Source organism: Crocuta crocuta, unplaced genomic scaffold, assembly GCF_008692635.1.
Source record: "Crocuta crocuta isolate KB4526 unplaced genomic scaffold, BGI_CrCroc_1.0 scaffold255, whole genome shotgun sequence".
In the NCBI taxonomy this organism is placed as follows: Eukaryota; Metazoa; Chordata; class Mammalia; order Carnivora; family Hyaenidae; genus Crocuta; species Crocuta crocuta.
In genome coordinates this window covers 1,595,083-1,613,482 of record NW_027530670.1, presented here as the reverse complement: position 1 = coordinate 1,613,482, position 18,400 = coordinate 1,595,083, and the positions used below count along the sequence as shown (strand labels likewise).

General features: G+C 44.0%; 1 protein-coding gene across 3 annotated transcripts in view; it reads right to left on the bottom strand.

Annotated features, from left to right (window-relative positions):
• Nucleotides 1-18,138, bottom strand: part of TRIM66 (tripartite motif containing 66) — a 50,962-nt gene extending 32,824 nt beyond the window's left edge. Inside the window, exon 1 of one of the 3 annotated variants that reach the window (XM_077769161.1) lies at nt 17,902-18,138. In XM_077769161.1, the coding sequence (XP_077625287.1) occupies nt 17,902-17,907 (6 nt within the window). In that variant the 5' untranslated portion in view covers nt 17,908-18,138. Of the gene's footprint in view, nt 1-1,465; nt 1,567-17,236; nt 17,253-17,901 lie in introns of those variants that run through there. The other 2 variants (XM_077769159.1, XM_077769162.1) reach the window with 2 other exon arrangements.
• Between the last annotated feature and the right edge of the window lie 262 nt (nt 18,139-18,400).

Below are 18,400 nucleotides of genomic sequence, written 5' to 3'. Positions count from 1 at the left end.
CCAGCACCTTACAGAGAGCCTCTCGTGCCCCTGTGTCTGAGCCTGATAGCTCTTTCCCTGTACCATGCAGCTGAGGAAGGCAAGATCGGCCAGTTTTAAAGAGACTCCACAAAGTTAGGAAACATCTTGAAGGCACAGGTGATGTATTTCCCCTCTGGCAGGGAAGAGAAAAGGGCACATCCCCACCAGACAGCAGGTGTCCTGACACCTGGGTACCTTGGGGACTGGCAGTGAGCTGAAGGACACCTCCTGCCTCTTCTAGCTCCCAGCTCCACTGAAGAACCCATGAGCAGGCTTAGGGTGCTGCCTGAGCTTTGGCACTACAAGCACGGCTGCTGGGGCCTAGGGTGTGCTGTGCTCAGGACTGAGTGAGACAGCAAGGGACGAAGGTCAAGACTGGGTAGTCCACCCTTCAGATGTGAGCAGCAGGGCCAAGGCAACCCTGGCACCAGGGGGCTAGGGTGGGAGAGAAATCCCAGGGAGGTCTCAAGAAAGCTAGCACTGGGTCAGCTCAGTCCACCAGGTAGGGGCACATGAACCCCTAGTCACATAACCTGACCCCAGTGCCAAGAAACCCGCTGAGGGCTAAGATGCCCTTCATTGTGCAGCTCTTGTCCAGGGCTCCAAGGAACTTTACAGCTGGGGCCCAGGATCAGACTCCAACAGAGGAGGGGCATCCTCTGAGGCAGCCCGATGCTCCTCTGCCAGCTCTCTCATGTAGAACCAAAGCTGGACAGACCCAGAGCTTTGCACTGTTCATGTAGCCAACTCCCTCACCATACATATGGTGGCATGGAGGCCAGAGAGAGAGACTTACCTGAAAACCACAGAGCCCCTGTAAAATATGGGTGCTACCTTGAACCACTGAGCAGTCCTTGATTACCTATCTCTATATCCACAAGTAAGACATTCTACTCCATAAGCCTCTGCCAATCACTATGCAAGGAAAGAAAAACTACTCTGGTAGTATCCTCTGGCATGTTGGCCATCCTCGCTCCTGCCCTCCCACCCGAGGGCAGCCCCAGGGTACAAGGCATAAGCTGAGCCCCCACCACACAAGCCCTGGCAGCCTTCCTCCAGCCCACACCTCAAAGCAGCACCTCCCTCTAGAAACAAATTGCACCCATTCCCAAGATGCCCAGTCCCTGCTAGAAAGGCATATTTTGATCTTAAGGTAACTGCTGCTCTTATCCCTGGCTGCCAGCAGGCTTACCTGTGGCTCTGTTGCCCTGTGATTAGAACAACACCTGGGAGAGAAGTCCGAAGAGCGACAGGTGAGACCACCACAGGTCCCAGAGGACAGCGCTTAGCAAGTGCCAGGGAACACCCACCCAGCGTGCTGCAGCCAGCTGGGCTGCAGGGCCTTACCCTTGGGGAACAGGGCACTGGGTAGGGGAAGGGGAACACCCTGGGTCCTCTCCTTTCTCTGATAATCCTCAGCCAGGGCTGCATTTCTCCAGCTCACCTGAGATGCTCCTGCAAGAAAAGGTTGGTTGACTCCTCCTGTTCCTGTTTATCTCGAAGGCTCTGCAGCAATTTCCCAAACTGAACAGCAAGAGGGAGACCTCAAAGAGGCGACTCTCTTCCTAGCTGCATCTCCTTCCTAATCCTCTGGGTGCCTTGGAATAGAAGCTCAGAAGGAAGAAAACGAGATTTTCAACTTTCAGGAACTAGCTCTGTCGCCCTCTGCACAGCTCGGGAGGCCATCACTCTCAGCCTTTTAGGACTCGATCCAAAAATCCTTCAGCCCTCCATGTTCCCCAAAATGACAGTGCTCATGTATGGCTGGAATCTGCCCCGATCCGGCAGCTCATTTAAATAGAGCTCATCACAACAACAGTGTTGGTGGAGAAGTGAGTAGCTGCAGGGCCCTGGGGACCCCCTGTTTATACGTAGGAAGAATGATGCAATCTGGGTATCAAAATAGCAATCCAGAATGGAATAACAGGCTCACGCAGCAGCGGTGCCTGCACAACCAGAGCTCAAGTTGACACACTCTGTCAGCCCCACACTGCTGCAGCACGCAGATGCCAGGCACACACTCTCACCGCATCATTTTAAAAATCAGCAGGAGCCCGAGATATCCCTCCATGCCCCCGGCACTGAGGGAGGGTGTGGGGGGGAGGCCTTCGACAGACATTAAAATCTATCTCCTACACACTCACCTGCTCCTGCCACTTCACCTGAAGTCCTTATCCTGTGACGTCACAGTCAGTTGCCATAGTGACCAATTGTCCGTCACAAGTGGAGGATTAGGACTTCAGACAGGGAAGACACACATTTATGATGCACAAAGGTCCCGGGAGGTGTCCCTTGGCAGCTAACTCTAACCCCCCCAGGGAGATACAGTCGAACACAAGCAGGGAGGAAAAAAAGGAAGGAAAAGCAGGGTCGAGTTGGAGGAAAGACATTAGGAGGGGCCAAGACTACAAGTACAGAATAATTGCAAAAGCACAGAGCACAGGAAAAATTTAAAAGCACAGATGGGGAGTGGCAGGGAATAAGCTTGGAAATACTGGTAGGAGAGTAAGCTCCTGAAGGATCCTGAATGCTAAGCTAAGGAGATTCACCTTTGTCCTAAAAGCAAAGGCTCTGGAGAGTGACAAAGCTGGGCTTTAAGATTATCTTGAGGAACTGGAGATGGGGGTCAGGGAGAAGTCTTGTCCAGTTTGGCATTAATGGAACCCTGAACAAGGGTAGAAATGGAAAGAAAGGGACAGAAGTGTTTCAAAGAGAACCAACAGGGCGTGACCAAAATAGGATGTTGGAGGGAGTGGTGGTGTATGAAGAAAAAAAGAGTCAAATGGATGGGCTGTCATGGACAGAGATAAGATGGAGCAAGATGGTATTTGCCAAATCCCATCTTACATGGGACCTACTTTCTCTGGTATCCATAGCCTCTCTGGGTCAGGCTGCATCCTGCTTTGCTGGACCAGTGATTCACAAATCTGGAGGGTTTGTTAGAAAACCTGAATCTACCAAATCTAGATCTCTTGGATGTGAGTGTAGGATGAAGAGTCTATATTTTTGACAAGTTACCCAAGTAATTCTTAGGCATTTGAGGACCAGTAATCTGGAATGGCCAGTAGCCTCCTAGCAGGGCTTTCTGCATCCAGTCTTGTCCCCTCCAATAAGCCAGAATAACTTTTTAAAAATACATGTTTGATCATATTCATTGACCAAAGTATCCAATGTCTCCCCGCTGCCTAGAGAATAGCTTAAATTGGTCAAGACCCTTCATAATGTGGCCTCAAATTTCCCTTCCAGAGCTCCCACTTCTCTCCTTCAAACAATCCTATATTGTAACCAAAATGAACTCCCTCCTCTGCCTTTTCTCCATACCTCATCCTAACACTATTCCCTACCTGAAATTTCCTTCCATATTTTTTCTGGGCCTGCCTGGCTCCTACACAGATATTCCTACTTGATGTCACTCACAGGTTCAAATCCATCCAATGTCCCCAGGCAGAGCCTAAAACAGGAGGTATGAAAACCACAGCGTGCCTGTTTTTGTAAGTGAAAATTTACTGGAACATCGTTGTGCCCATCCATTCCCATATTGTCTGTGCTGCAGTGGCAGCATTGAGTAGTGGTAACAGAGCCTACGTGACCCACAAAGCCAAAAATATTTACCATCTAGCCCTTTACAGAAAAAGTATGCTGGCCCCTGGCCTAAAGTAATGGCTTTTAATTGTTCTAGCCTCACCCTTTGCAAAGGGCCCAATTCTAGTAAAGGAATCCTGCTTATTCCCAAGTCAACCTCCACCCCTGTGTCCTATAAGTTCTGATAACTGGGTCACATTGAGCCAACTTTCAGTTTTGGGTAAGATGTTACTGACAAGAAAAGGGCATTTCAGAAGGAGGGACTATCATAAACAGAGAATTACAGATGTCAAAACGGCAGGCTTCTAGGGGAAAGATTGGTAAAGCTGGTTCATGTAGGAGTGACAGAGATGAGGCTCTAAAAATTAATTTGGAGTCAGATTGGAAAGAGCCTTGAGGCCATGCGAAGTTTCTGTCCTGAACTGTAAGCAACTGAGAGCCTTTTAGATAGCTCGAGATGCAAGCACACAATAGAAGAGAGTGATCAGGGCTGAGGCTAGAGGATCTGGGAACATAACGCACAGAGGCAAAGTGAGGTTAGGCAAGGAGAGGCAGAGAGAGTGGGGCACAGCCAGGTGGCAGATCTCAGCTAGAGCCAGAATCTGGGCATGAGAGCTAGGTGATATGCTGAGGCAGGAGATGGATGGTCCACAGCTTTCAGAGCCCTTGCTCTGAGGACCACCTGACTGAAACAAGCTTTCAGTGCCAAGAAAGAACCCAGAACAGAATGTAGAAGGTACAAGTGGGATGAATCTGGGATCACCTCATCTGATAGACTGGCACCTCTGTATCCTTCCCTTCAAATCTCAATAGTCAACCCAAGAACTTCACTGACATACTCCATGCAAAGCCACTGCCTCCATCTCCAACTGGGCCTGGACAGAGAGACAGTGGGAGAACAAAGAGCAGCAGCCTACTCTAGGTCTGCAGTTCCTACTAGCCCTCAAGCCTGGGCAAGCCCTGGATTGGCAAGCAAAGGAGATGAATTTTTCTTTCTGCCTCTGTAATAACTATGGCATTCAGCAGGATTCTAATGCTTTCTGGACTCCTGATGCCCCATTTATGCAGTAAGGGATTAGAGATAAGCTCCAAGGGTCTTTCCTGCTCTTTAGCCTCCACAGCAGTCAACTGTGGCTGGTCCCCCTTGAATGAGAGAGTTCCAGCAGACAAGGGTCACCTCCAAGACCCCATCCATCAATCACAGCTACCTTGAACTCCCTCCCTCAGCAAATCTGCTCTAGCTGTATCCTCCCAAGCAGTGTCGGCAGCAGCCAGCATATCCCCCAGAATACAGCCTGCCTCCTTCCCATTACCAAGGGAATTGCTCTCCCAGTAACAGGTACTGTTCTGAGGTGCCAGTGCTACTCCCAGGGCCCTGGAGAGCCAATTAGGGTGAGGAAACTGTACATGAACTAAAAAGTCATCCTGCTGATAGGGCTCTGGAGCTCCAGCTTTTGCACCTGCTGCACACGTAGCTCAGCCCAGCTCAGCTGGCTACCCCCCACCTAGGAGACTTGGGCCACTGCCCATAACACACCTCACAATGGTCAGGGACACAATTCAGTACCTGGACTGGACAAATAGCTCAGCCTTCCAGCCTCCTATAGCTGAGATCTCATCCCCGCTGCCTCCCACTCTCACCCCAGGCCATTAAGAGCCCCTCCAGCTGTGCTCTCATTAAGATCATCATTTCCTTCTCTGACTCTGAGGTTGTAGCATGTTGCATCAGTTCCCTCTCTTTGGATCTTCCCAAAGTCCCAAGACCTGCCCACCAAGGGACAGAGATTGCTCCCCCTTTCAGCATCTGTAGTTTACAAGGGATGTGCTGTCACCCATCACTAGCTTCGGGAAGCATGAGGCTATGGTGGTTATTTGGTGTTCTTAGAGCTCTTCAAGTCCAGCTATGAAAGCCAGAGAAGACCCAGGGTTGCCCAGTTGGTGCTGGAGTCCAGCCTGAGCTCCAAAGGCCATGACTTCCACACCAGGGTTCTGCCCACATCTCACACATCACCCACATTGATATGGGAAAAGTAAAATACTAAACAAGTAGATTCCAAAACTTAGAAATGAGAGTCAACGTCTCTCAGGTAGGATTTGTCTTTTAGTAGATTTGAAAAGAAAGAACAATGTTCCTTTTACTTACCTGGGGAAGGAAATATCCAATTAATTGCCTTTCTTCCCTAAAACAACAAATTGAGCTACGGGAGTCCTGCGAATTTTGAAGACACATGGAGCACAAAGTAAATGCCAGTTTCAGGCATGCCAGCTCCCTTCAGAGCTTGCTACATTTAAAGTATCACTTTGTGACTCAATGGCTAACTTCTCAGATAGAGTTTGACTTGGGACCATTTTCAATTAGGCTTAAAAGCAAATAGTCTCAAGTATATATTCTCATTGGCTGAGTAAATCCACTTCCAACATCCAGCCTTTCTGCACAGAGCCTTCAGCTCCAGTCATCCCACTGCACGGCTGAGCCATTGTGTGATCAGCACAGAGCTGCCTTTGCTCTGGTTCCTATCACTAGCTTTTGAAGACTTTGCCCAGCTGGTCTCCTTAGAGGCAGAGACCTAATGCAGACACNCGGAGTCTCAGCTAGGCTGTGGCCTCATTAAAGATGTGCACCTGATGACTCAGGCTGCAGCATTGGTTCTTTGCTCAAAGATATTCCGCAGAGTCTCTCCATCAGTTCAGTGATTCCGGGTGAAATCTTCCCCAGAGCAAAGTGCTACAGTGCAGATCACAAGCTTTGAAGACAGGTTTGACCTAAGCTGACACTTAGCAGTTGTTTTAGACCTTAGATCTTACATATTGACAATCCCCAGGTTTTTCATCTGTAAAATGGGAATAATACCTAATTATAGGGTGGTTGTAAAGTTAAGAAAAGATAATACAGGCACAAGTACCCAGTAAAGTCTCTGCCAACTAGCAGGTGCTTGATAAATATGTGTGCACCTTGCAACTTGAGAAGGAGAATGGGGCAGTGTCACAAGTGAAACAGTCAGAAGGTAAGAGCCATTGGAGATCACTGTGGAGCCAGTGATTAAATCATTTGATCATAAATATTCACCTAAGCCCCTATCGTCTGTCAGGTTCTGTGTTGGGCTGTGGGGTTGTAGAGATGAAAGGCCCAGTCCAGTTGAATAAGATGCCCACCTCAGATCCTCCCCAGTGCCGAGTGCCAGTGCAGACGTGCAGGCCTGGGAAGGCTCCACCGAGGGATCAGAGTTGGAAATCAGCTGGCCAGACCCTGGGGCCAGGCACACAGCCTGTGCAACACAGCAATGCTCAGCTCTGCCCAGCAACCAGCAGAACTATATTTATGGAAATGGACATATCCCCATGCACTGTTTGCATATGGCTGGAGGCACTGATGGACCCTATTTATTCTTCAGCCTCTACTCACCTCCTCTCTACCTGCTTCCACATTTTACTTTTGAAAATTCCAGATTGGCAGCAATACAATAAGCATTTTAGCAAATCTGTGCTCCTACTCTGCTGGATAAAGTGGCAATGCTTAAAGCTCTTTCCAAAGAACCAGACTCCCAGAGCATGGCTTCTCAAATTATTGACCAGAAATCAAATTCAGGTATTGGGTCTCACACTAGACTTACCAGAGATAGATGACAGCTCCCCTTTTCACAAGGCAGCTCATTTGGATACCCTTCTTTTAGTTCCTCAGAAAACATTCAGTGAGCAACTGATATCCACCAGACCTGGTTCATGGGGAACCTCCCAGAGGTATTGCGGCTATGCTGAACTTTCAACAACCTTCTCTTCACACCCCTGCCACATCATATTATAATCATCTGTCTAGTTATCTGCTCTTCAACAGATCATGAGTTTCTTGAAGGCAAGGGCCCTGCCTTTTCATCTCTGTACCCTAAATGCCACAGAGCCAGGTACACAGAAGTCAAATATCCGTGAAGGTGACAGACATACAAACCAACAAATACCACAAAGCATAAAGTACTAAAATCTCCAATTAGTCATGGAAGCTGATTCTATTCTTCATCCATAAATGCAAATATGGAAGGTAGCAGTGGCCTAGCCACACCATAGCATCTATCAAAAAATATAAGATGCCACATATTGAGGAAATTGCCTCTCTTGTCCCAAATCAAGCAGGTTCACATCTAAAAGATTTTTTTTCCACTTCAGTTTCAAAAGTTCTAAATAACAGTATTTTTTTCATGTTTCTTGGCTTCTTACTATATCCTATGAGTAGCACAGAATGCTCTATGTGCATGTTATCATTTCATTTTCCTAGCGATTCTATAAGTTAATTATTACTATCACCATCCTCATTTCATAGGTGAGACTACTTGCCCAAACTGTACAACTACTAAGTGTCAGGCAGATTAGAACTCACACTCATATGCCCAAATACACTGACACCAAGGCTTATATTTTTAGTCTCCATTACGCTTCGAATAACTTGGCAAACAAACACCATGATTCTAGTAATTGTCATTAGTATGATTTAGTTTTCTGATTTTAGAACCACACAAAGCCTTGAGACGTGCATAATTAGTTCATGTTAAAAATCTCAAATGAGATCAAAGACTTAAACATAAGAGTTAAACTATAAAACTCTTAAAAGAAAATATAGGGGGAAAGCTTCACAACAATGAATTTGGCAATGATTTCATGGCTATGACACCAAAGGACAGGCAACAAAAGCAAAAACAGAGAAGCAGGACTTCAGCAAAATTAAAATCTTTTGCGCATTAGAGGACACTATTAACAGCACAAAAAGCCAACCCACGGAATGGGAGAAAATATTTACAAATCATATTATCCGATAAGGGTCTAGTACCCCAAATCTATAAAGAACTCCTAAAACTCAACATAAACAACAAACCTAATTAAAATATGGGCAAAACTGAAACTATATACTATTATACAACAACTCACCATTCCCCACTCCCCCCAGTCCCTGGCAGTCACCATTCTACTTTCTGTCCCTATGAATTTGACTACTCTAGGTACTTCATGTAAATAGAATCATAGACTGTTTGTTTTTTTGTAACTGGCTTATTTTATTTAGCATAATGCTCTCAAGTTTCATTCATGTTGTAGCATGTGTCAGAATTTTCTTCCCTATTAAGACTAAATAATATTCCATTGTACCTATACACCATATTTTGTTTATCCATTCATCTTTCTGTGGGCACCTGGGTTGCTTCCACCTTTTGGCCATGCGAACAATGCTGCTATGAACACAGGTGTACAAATACTTCTTTGAGTCCCTGTTTTAATTCTTTAATTCTCTCTGGCATACACCCAGAAGTAGAATTGCTGGACCATATGGTAATTCTTTTTTAATTTTTTGAGGAATGGCTATACTGTTTTCCACAGAGGCTATACTATTTTATATTCCCCCTAGTAGTATACAAGGATTCCACTCTTTCCATGTCCTCACCAATACTGGTTATTTTCTGTTTTGTTTGTTTTTTTTTTTTATAGTAGCCATCCTAATGGGCATGAGGTGGTATCTCATTGTGGTTTTGATTTGTATTTCCCTAAAGATTAGTGAGACTGAGCATCTTTTAGTGTGCTTATTGGTCATTTGTATATCTTGTTTGGAGAAATCTCTATTCAAGTCCTTTGCCCATTGTTAAATTAGGTTTTTTTTTATTGTTGAGTTGTAGTAGTTCTTTATATATTCTAGAGGAACTTTTAAAGACATATTTAAGATTCACAATGTTTACAAATTTAACTTATTAGATTTCCCAGTGTCCTTTAATTAGAAATGTTTATTTGCTAGACAATTGAAATACTTAAAAAGAAAATAAAATATGAGATGCCTGGGTGGCTCAGTGGGCTACGTATCCAATTCTCGATTTTGACTTAGGTCATGATCTCATGGTTTGTGAGATTGAGCCATGTGTTAGGCTCTGCTAACAGCATAGAACCTGCTTGGGATTCTCTCTCTCCTCTCTCTGTCCTTCCCTCATTTGCAATCTCTCTCTCTCTTTCAAAATAAATAAACAAACATTTAAAAAAAGAAAGAAAAAATACATTTAACTTATGAAAACAATTATTAGCTAAGTTTGTAAATATCTTCAAATATTAATAAAGTCCCCTTTAATAGCGATTGTTAAAATTTGCCACATATAGAAATAGAATGAGATTTATGAGTTATTAAAAGCTTAAGGGACAATGAAATTTAAGTTTAAAAGTCAGATATTAATTTTTATTTTTTAAAATGTTTATTTTTGAGAAACAGAAGCAGAGTGAGAGTGGGGGAGGGGCAGAGAGAGGGAGACACAGAATCTGAAGCAGACTCCAGCAAAGAGCCTGACGCGTGGGTCGAACCCATGAATCCTGAGATCAGGATCTGAGCTGAAGTTGGAGGCTTTAACCCACTGAGCCACTCAGGCACCTCCAGATATTAATTTTTAAAAACAAGGTATACCTTCTTTTCTGTGCGCCAAATTCACAAAAGAGCCCAGAGAGGTTATGCAGCTTACCCTAGTGTATAGAGGGCCCCAAATTCATAGCTAAGGACAACTGCACTGCTACAATGCCTCAAAGAGCCTAGTCTTGTGCCACAATTCACTTTAACAATACTGCAGACAACAAAAACAAAGACGATGTTCCTAAATGCTGTCTACTTGTTTGACTTTCTCATCCTTCAAGTTCACCCAACAGAGACTGTACCTCTGTTGCATGCCTGTGCTAGAATGCCGAGATGAAGGGACCTGGTTCTTGTCTCCAAGGACTCACAGTCCTCAATGATAACTGTTCCCTAGGAAACCTGACATTCAGGAGTGAGACACAAGCTCCTCCCGCTGAGCAGCAACTTAACTGGTGCATGGTTGCTAGTCAGTGTGCGTCTGTGCACAATCAGTTCCTGACCAATCCTAGGGGGCCAGCAGTTCTCCCTCTGCCTCGGGTGTTTAGTGAGCCAGGACACGCGTCCTCTCCATCTGGGGAGCCAGCCAAACGTTGAATCAACACCTTCCCAGGTTTCTCGGTCTGCCACCAATTTAAGGAAATCCCAAGCATGACAAGTCCCAGCTTACAAAACAGATATAGTAGGCATCAAGAGGATTTGCTTTGTCTCACAGATTCCCTAAAGAGTGCGTTCAGCAAGAGTGTCCCTTATGCATTTAAATTCCGATTCTTTCTACACTTGAAATTCAGTTCCTACGAAATAGGAAGAGACCTGTGATGTGAAGGAGGGGAACCTGTGGTACTTCTGTACTTACCATCTGAGACAGTCCCACAAGCCTTGGCAACCTGCCTCAGCTCCTGGATCAAGCCCTGGAAGCAGTCCTTACAGAGCAAATGCTGGCAGGGTAGGAGCTGGGCACCCACAGCCTGCAGGTTCTGTCGGCACAATGAGCAGGTCAGTACCCCGGGCTCCATCTGACCACTCCTGTGTTTCTGGCCAACTAGTGGCTGCCCCATGAAGCTCATACCCATATCTGAGCCCATGCCCGTGCCCGGGACCGGGGCTCTTGCAATGACCTCCTTCGGTGTGAAGCAGCGTGTGGAGTGAGCAAACTCCACTGCCTGTAAGTGAAGCACGAAGCAGAGCGATTAATTTCTCTGGGGTTGGGGATGTTCCTGGACAGGCTAGAGAAGACTCAGAGAACTGGAGGTTCGTGCCGTGAAACCTGCAGAGCTCAGCCCCAAACTCTCACTTGAGCCCAAAGAGAGAGTCCAGCATCTCCACTGTGGAAAGCAAAGCCTGGAGCTTTGAGCTCCAAGCTTGAGCTAAGATTTTGGAAAAGGGAAGGAAATTTATTAAAAGTCAAGCTTATGCCAGGTGCTTTATCTCAAACCTCACAACTACTCTTGGAGATAGGCATTACGATACTTTCACAAATTCAATAAAACCATGAAGTACAGGCTGAGGAAACTGAGGCTCAGAGAGGTTGGGTAATTGCACAAAGACAGATGGTAAATAGCAAGGTTCAAGTTCAAAATTGACTTCACAGCCTTACTACTAAGTATTTCTCAAGTTGAGGTCCAACACACATATTTTCATGAGTTCTCTCTAGTATTTTTTTGATTAGTATTCATACTGATAAGAATTATTTAATGTATAAATTAATGTTCTGGTTCATCTACATATCCACCACAACAAGATTTTAGAGGCAGTGTTAAGAGTTTAGGATCTAATTCACAGCATATATTCAGTACTTTGCCTCAGGCTAATGGGAAGAGAAAGGGGCAGCCTTAATATGTACATGATGCATTCCTGCCACATCTCAATAACATTGTGGCATGTGGTGATGGATGTTTCATAGTGCTTGTAACAGATGAAGGAGGTGGGGAAATTAAGCCATCTGCATCCTGGCAAAAATTTGCCACACCTGGCCACACGGGGAACACCACATTTAAGCTGTAGTAGCAATTTAGTTTAGCAACACAACATCTGCAGATGAAATTGATATTGTTAATTTGACTGTTTTGGTTTTTTATAACTTGCAAACTGTATTCAGTTTTATGTACATCTTGTGTAAGGGCAAAAGAAGTGTACCTCATTTTATATTTGTGCCTACTTAAGAAAGAAACCAAATGGCATTTAATTCGCATCTGGAACTCTGGAGTTACGCAGATTTCACAGAACTTTCATTTCAGTCCATAGTCTTTGGGAGCCAAACCCATTAACAATGAAGAGTGATGGGGCTGGGAGAGGCCAGGCTGCTTGGAGGCCCAGCAAAATGCCACTAAATAAAATAACGGATGGACTTTCACCTCTAATTCATTCTGGGGCTCTAAGAATAGTTATTTCCCAGAGGGCAGCATAGTAGCACTGGTGAGGTAAGGCAATCTGTCTTAGAAGGTTTAAGTGTGGCTGAGTGTATTTTGTTAGACTTTGAAAATATCAGACTTAATCATTCAGGACCCCAAAGAGATTTTATTTATGTGGGTTATATCTGCTACTATTTACCATATTATAAATGAAAACTGAGATACTTTGAACATACTAATTCATTCAAAAACATTAAACGTATTACATGTCAACACAAATAACATACTTTTTAAGGAAAAAAACAATTTTAAAAAGTAAATTTAGGGAGAAGAATGACATTGTTTTTCCTTTTTGCAAATCTCATTAATGTCTGTCTTAATAGAAGCCAGCTGGATTCCTGTACCTGCTTCTGTGGCCCATCTGCTATATGTTGTTCTGTTTACAGTGGATGAAGAAAAGCCAGCCTCGCAGGGCTGTACAGTTGGAAAAGATAAGAATACTTACAATAGCCTCATCAGGAAATAGTGGACATTCTGTGAAACTACAACAAGTGGTACTTTCTTAAAGGTTAGTTGTAATGTGGAATCTGAAACTACCTCAGTGAACTTTTCTTACCCTGTGACATGAAAACCCACTGGTCTGTCTTGCACTGTGAACTGTCATTTTATCTAGGCATCATTTTAGACTTTGTCATTTGGAAAACATCAGTCGAATGACTTATGTAGCTGCTTCAAAATTTTTAATGTTTATTTTTGAGAGAGCGCGGGTGCGCGAGACAGCGCATGAGTGGGGGAGGAGCACAGAGAAGAGACACAGAATCCGAAGCAGGCTCCAAGCTCTGAGCTGTCAGCACAGAGCCCAACACAGAGCTCGAACTCACAAACTGTGAGATCATGACCTGAGCTGAAGTCGGACACTTAACCGACTGACCCACCCAGGCGCCCCTATAGATGCTTCAAACACTGACGTTTCAGTATACAATAACAAAACATCACACTCTTAAACATCACCTCCAGTCTCATTTTAAAATTCTCTCTTAGGAAGATGTGAAATTCACGGAGGCAGCTACGCCTTTACCAGAATTCTCATTTTTGTTGAAAGCTCTAGTTTTATCATTGGCAACAAATACCATCAGGTTTTTTTCCCCTTGAAATGACAGGCTTACTTCATTTTTGAGAACGTATGTGCCATATTCCCAAGCCTGAATAACCAGTTTGTCTGTCAGCTCTTCTTTCAAGTAAAACTGGTGTCCTAGCAAAAAAAAAAAAAAAAAAAACAGGTTAGGTCAGCTTGCAACTCAAGAAATAGCACAAGTGCAGTTACTCACTTTGAGAAGTAGAAATGCTTTATGCATGCTTCCAGCTTCTTCACAAAGAATATTAAAATTATGTATATTTAAGGACTGGAATTTAACAAAATATTGCCTGCCTCATCATGGACATTCCTAAGTGAAACAGGCATTCTCCCTTCTCTTCCTGTCCTTTCCCTTTCCCTGCAAATGCCTAGCAGTGAAGAATACAATGACTTCTACCAGCACATCCACCATGTAAAAGCACATGTGGCTTTTTACACATCATCTTTGGCATTTGCTTTGGCACCACCAGTACTAGTGCCAATCTAGTGAAAAAGGCAAATAACATCCTGTAGTATTATGAAAATGGTTTCGACTCTGTGGAAACTTGTGATCCTGTGGACACTTGTGAAAGAGTCTCAGCGACAACCCCCATCCCCACCCTACCCCTGCTCCCCGCCATAGGTCTACAGACTATACTTTGAGAACTGCTGCATTGGGCTTTAAATGACAACTCTGGGGGAAGGGGGGTGCCTGGGTGGCTCAGTCAGTTAAGTGTCCAAGTCTTGATTTGGGCTCAGGTCATGATCTCATGCATACATGAGATTGCCCTGTGTGGGGCTCTATGCTGATGCTGCAGAGCCTGTTTGAGATTCTCTTTCTCCCTTTCTCTCTTTATCTTCCCTGTTCACGCTCTCTCTCTCAAAATAAACAAACATACATACATAACAACCCTGGGGATTCAAGGAGGTGACATGGCTTTCCAACACCAGTGGACACTGCTCAGGGTAAGAATATAAATAAATATTTCATTTCTATCTTAGAAGAGCAACTGAAGTAACTCTATGAGGGTACAGGTTAAATTAAGAGCACAACCAAACCAGAGTCTCTGATTTGAGGGTAAGGGGGGACACTCAAATGACCTCTCTTCTATCCCCTTCCTCTGGCAGCTTTTCACCATGTCTTAGCTCTTCCCTCTCCTTCCTACCTCCTTTGACCTAGGAAAAGGGATAGAGTGTGGCAGAATGTACTTAAGCCAGGGGTAGCAGGCATAGAAATAGTGAAGTGCTCCACTCAAAGGATGCAGGTCCAGTGTTGCCGAATCTTAGTTTTTCAAAATGCCAGAAATCCAATTTTTACTTAAACTCTGAAACGTTGGCAACTAATTACAATTTAAAAACATGAAAACTGCATTAGTCAAACAAAATATACCAGTAATCAGCCTGTGATGTCTGCTCTAAGTCACGGAACCAGGAAACTAGGACTAAATGAAACATCATGGGAAAGCCTGGAAGGACAGAAAACCTCACATATAACTTTACTTTGCTTACAAATCACCTCCTTTTAACACCTCACAACCTGATCTGAGGGTTTCTGTAGCTTTGCCAAGGAATGGAAGAGCAAGTCATTCCATGCCACACTGGGGGTAAGTATTTCAAAGACTGTTTGCATGGGTAGTACAGAGCAAATGATCATCAAAACAAGACTCAGTTCAGGGGGAAATGAAGAGAGAGACACACTAGGTAATGAGAGAACACCCACTCAATACTAGACTGTTTGAACGTGATATGTTTGATCTGTTTACTTGTTTACTGCCTGTTTTAGACATGCTCCTAGAACAGAACTTGGTCTTTCTTGTTTACCACTGTCCCTGCTCCTCACTGCCTGGCACGTACATATAGTGTCTAAACACAGTATATGCTCAATAAATATTTCTAAAATGAACAAATGAATCTTAGTATTTTTCAGGATACAAATAAGAAAACTAAGATCCAAAGACAATATGTTGTTTGTTCAATACCATTCAGCTAGTAGAAACAGAGGTGGAGGGTGCCTGGGTGGCTCAGTTGGTTGAGCATAGAACTCTGGATTTCGGCTCAGGTCATGATGTAGTGGTTGTTGGTTTCAAGCCCCACACCAGGCTCTATACACTGACAGTGTGGAGCCTGCTTGGGATTCTCTCTCTCTCTCTCTCTCTCTCTCTGCCCTCTCTCTCTCTGTCCCTCTCCTGCGCTCTCTTCTCTCTCTCTCTCTCTCTCTCAGTAGATAAACTAAAAAATAGGTGTAGGAAATGAACCCAACTTCTATGTTCTTTCTGCTGATTTTATCATCTAAAATTAAATTAAAATCCAAACATTTAAGCTCTTCCTTGCTATTGGATAAACTGTCCTCCAAGATCCTAGAATTCCTCTCTTCACATTTTGCTATTCTGAGTTTAATGGCAGTCAGGTTTTCCACTCTAGCTTGCAACAAACAAAGCTTCTAGGAATGCATTCTCCATGTAGTACAATGAGATTTTTAAAAAATCTATTCAACACAGTTAGGAAAGACTCCTGGAAATTCCTAATCTTCCAATTAGATTATTTTTACTTTATTTTTACCCTGTGGTCCTATGGATTTTCCTCTAAATACCACATTGTCATGTGTCAAAAACTACTCATAAAGGCAAACAACAACAACAAAACCCTGAGCCTGGTATAGCTGAAAGTGGTAACTATACATGCTGCTGGTGCATAAATTGGTACAATCCATTTGGGGAAAAGAAACAGCATAAAATGAATCATAAAAATGTTCATATCCTATAATACAGCAATCTCACTCCTGGGAATTTACCCTAGACAAGCTATTCAATAGAAGAAGAAAAACCACATATACACAAATGTCCATTGCATCACTATCTCTAACAGCAAAGAACACAATAGGAACAACAACCAAAAAACAAAACAAAACAAAACAAAAAACAAAAAAACCCCACAGAATACAGGAGGAAATGGCACAGTAAATTATAGTATATGCTGAAAATAAATTGGTCTTAAGATGTTAAAAATAATAATCATGAAGGCCGGGTAGCGATACAGAAAAATGTCATGGTATTAAATGAAAAGCAGAATACAAAAGGATTTATATGCTATGATCATCCGCTCTGTACATAGTTATGTCTCCAGGTAGATAAGAGCTGAAAGGTAACATTCAGACATAAAAACAGCATTATAAAGTGTTATGATTTGAGATGTTTATACTTACATTTTTTAAAGATTTTCTTTAATGTTGTACTGGATTTTCTATTACATGCTATTTTTAAAATCCTTTCTGAAATACATTAGGATTTCTGAGTTTTTCTAGAACTCTCACTTAAAAAGAACAGAAACCCTACAGTGCCTGGGTAGCTCAGTCAGTTGCACGTCTGACTTCGGCTCAGGTCATGATCTCACAGCTTGTGAGTTCGAGCCCTTGCGTTGGGCTCTGTGCTGACAACTCAGAGCCTGGAGCTGCTTCAGATTCTGTGTCTGTCTGTCTCTCTGTCCCTCCCCTGCTTGCACTCTGTCTCTCAAAAATAAACAAAAAAAAATTTTTTAAATAAGAAACCCTGGCTCTTTCCATCTTAAATTAGCTATCTTCTACTTGAAAAACGAAAGCAACATAATCTTTCCAAATGTCCAAACCTAAAGATGAAAAGAAGACAGGTTGGATCCATTCACGCTGTTGTTGCTACCTGAAGGACTGCTAAGGAACTCAAGAACCCTGAGAGGAGAGGAAGAAAATGGACCACCAGAGCCCTCTTCAGGGTGGGGTATGTTCATAAGGTTCCCTGGAGAAAGGTGTGTGGTACCGAAAAGGTAGCATTTACCTACCTCACCAGGCTGCTGCCTGGCTACCTCTCCCTTCTGCTCATTTCACAGATATTTTCTGAGGCCCTGACCCTCTGGGGGAGCCCATATGCATGAGATGTCACAAGGCCACACTCCACTTCAGAAGAGATGTCACAGAGAAGCAGGCCTCTCAGAGGTCATGTCTCAGGTTCATGCTCCTTGTGCGTGGCGGAGAGGGACAGGTCGCCTAATGCCTAATGTCCAGATGCTACTCCACTTTGCAGATATGGTACTTGCTCTCTCAGAGCTGGTCGCCCTAGGGAAACTGACCCACACTGACAAACCACACATGAGCCTTATGTTAAAGCTATATGATTGCCTTAGGAATGAAAGGGAACCTGCTAGAAACTAGATCTAGACAATCACCCAGGTCATTCCCTCTACCTTGGTGATCAAACCACCAATGAGAAGAATGTTCGGTGAACACAGAGTGCTGGTCTACTTGGAGAATTTCCATTCAGATGAATGGCCGAAGGGATAGAATGTAGCTCCTCTATAACCACAGAACCTGGCAAAACTATCCAGAAGCAGTACCCATTACCCAGAACCCAACCTCTACCCCCTGGACAGTATTTGTCCTCACTCTAGACCCTCTTCACAAGACACTGGATGGTTATCCTTCATTCCTAAAGCTTTGCCCAGCTTACCTCCATTCACAGACCATGTTCCCAAGGGTAGTTTCCAGGTAGCTCAGTTCATCCCTGTGTACTTACTGGCCAGCTTCAATGTCAAGTACAGGGTGATCTCTTTTTAGACTTGGCCCCTGACTCTCAAGACCCCTCTTTTTGTTGACCACAGGCAGTATGTGATTGAGGACTGAAGGAGTGATGAACACCATAACACTGTGAGGTCATAGAGGGAGTGGTCACTGAGGTAAAAGCAGATCTGGAAAGATAAGACTAAAGGCTAGGTAGGCCCAGGCCCTATATCTTGGCAGCTCTGTAGCCTCTGATAAGTCACTCAACCTTCTGTGCCTCAATTCTTTCATTCTCGTTCATAAAATGGGGCTGGTAGTGTTAACCTCTCAGGCAGAAGCAATTTGTAAACTGCAAGGTGTATTTGGCTATTATCACTCTGTACTGGAGTGTTCTGGGAAGAAGCAGAATATAAGGTTGGCCTTAAAGTTTGAGAGAGATTCAGGATATC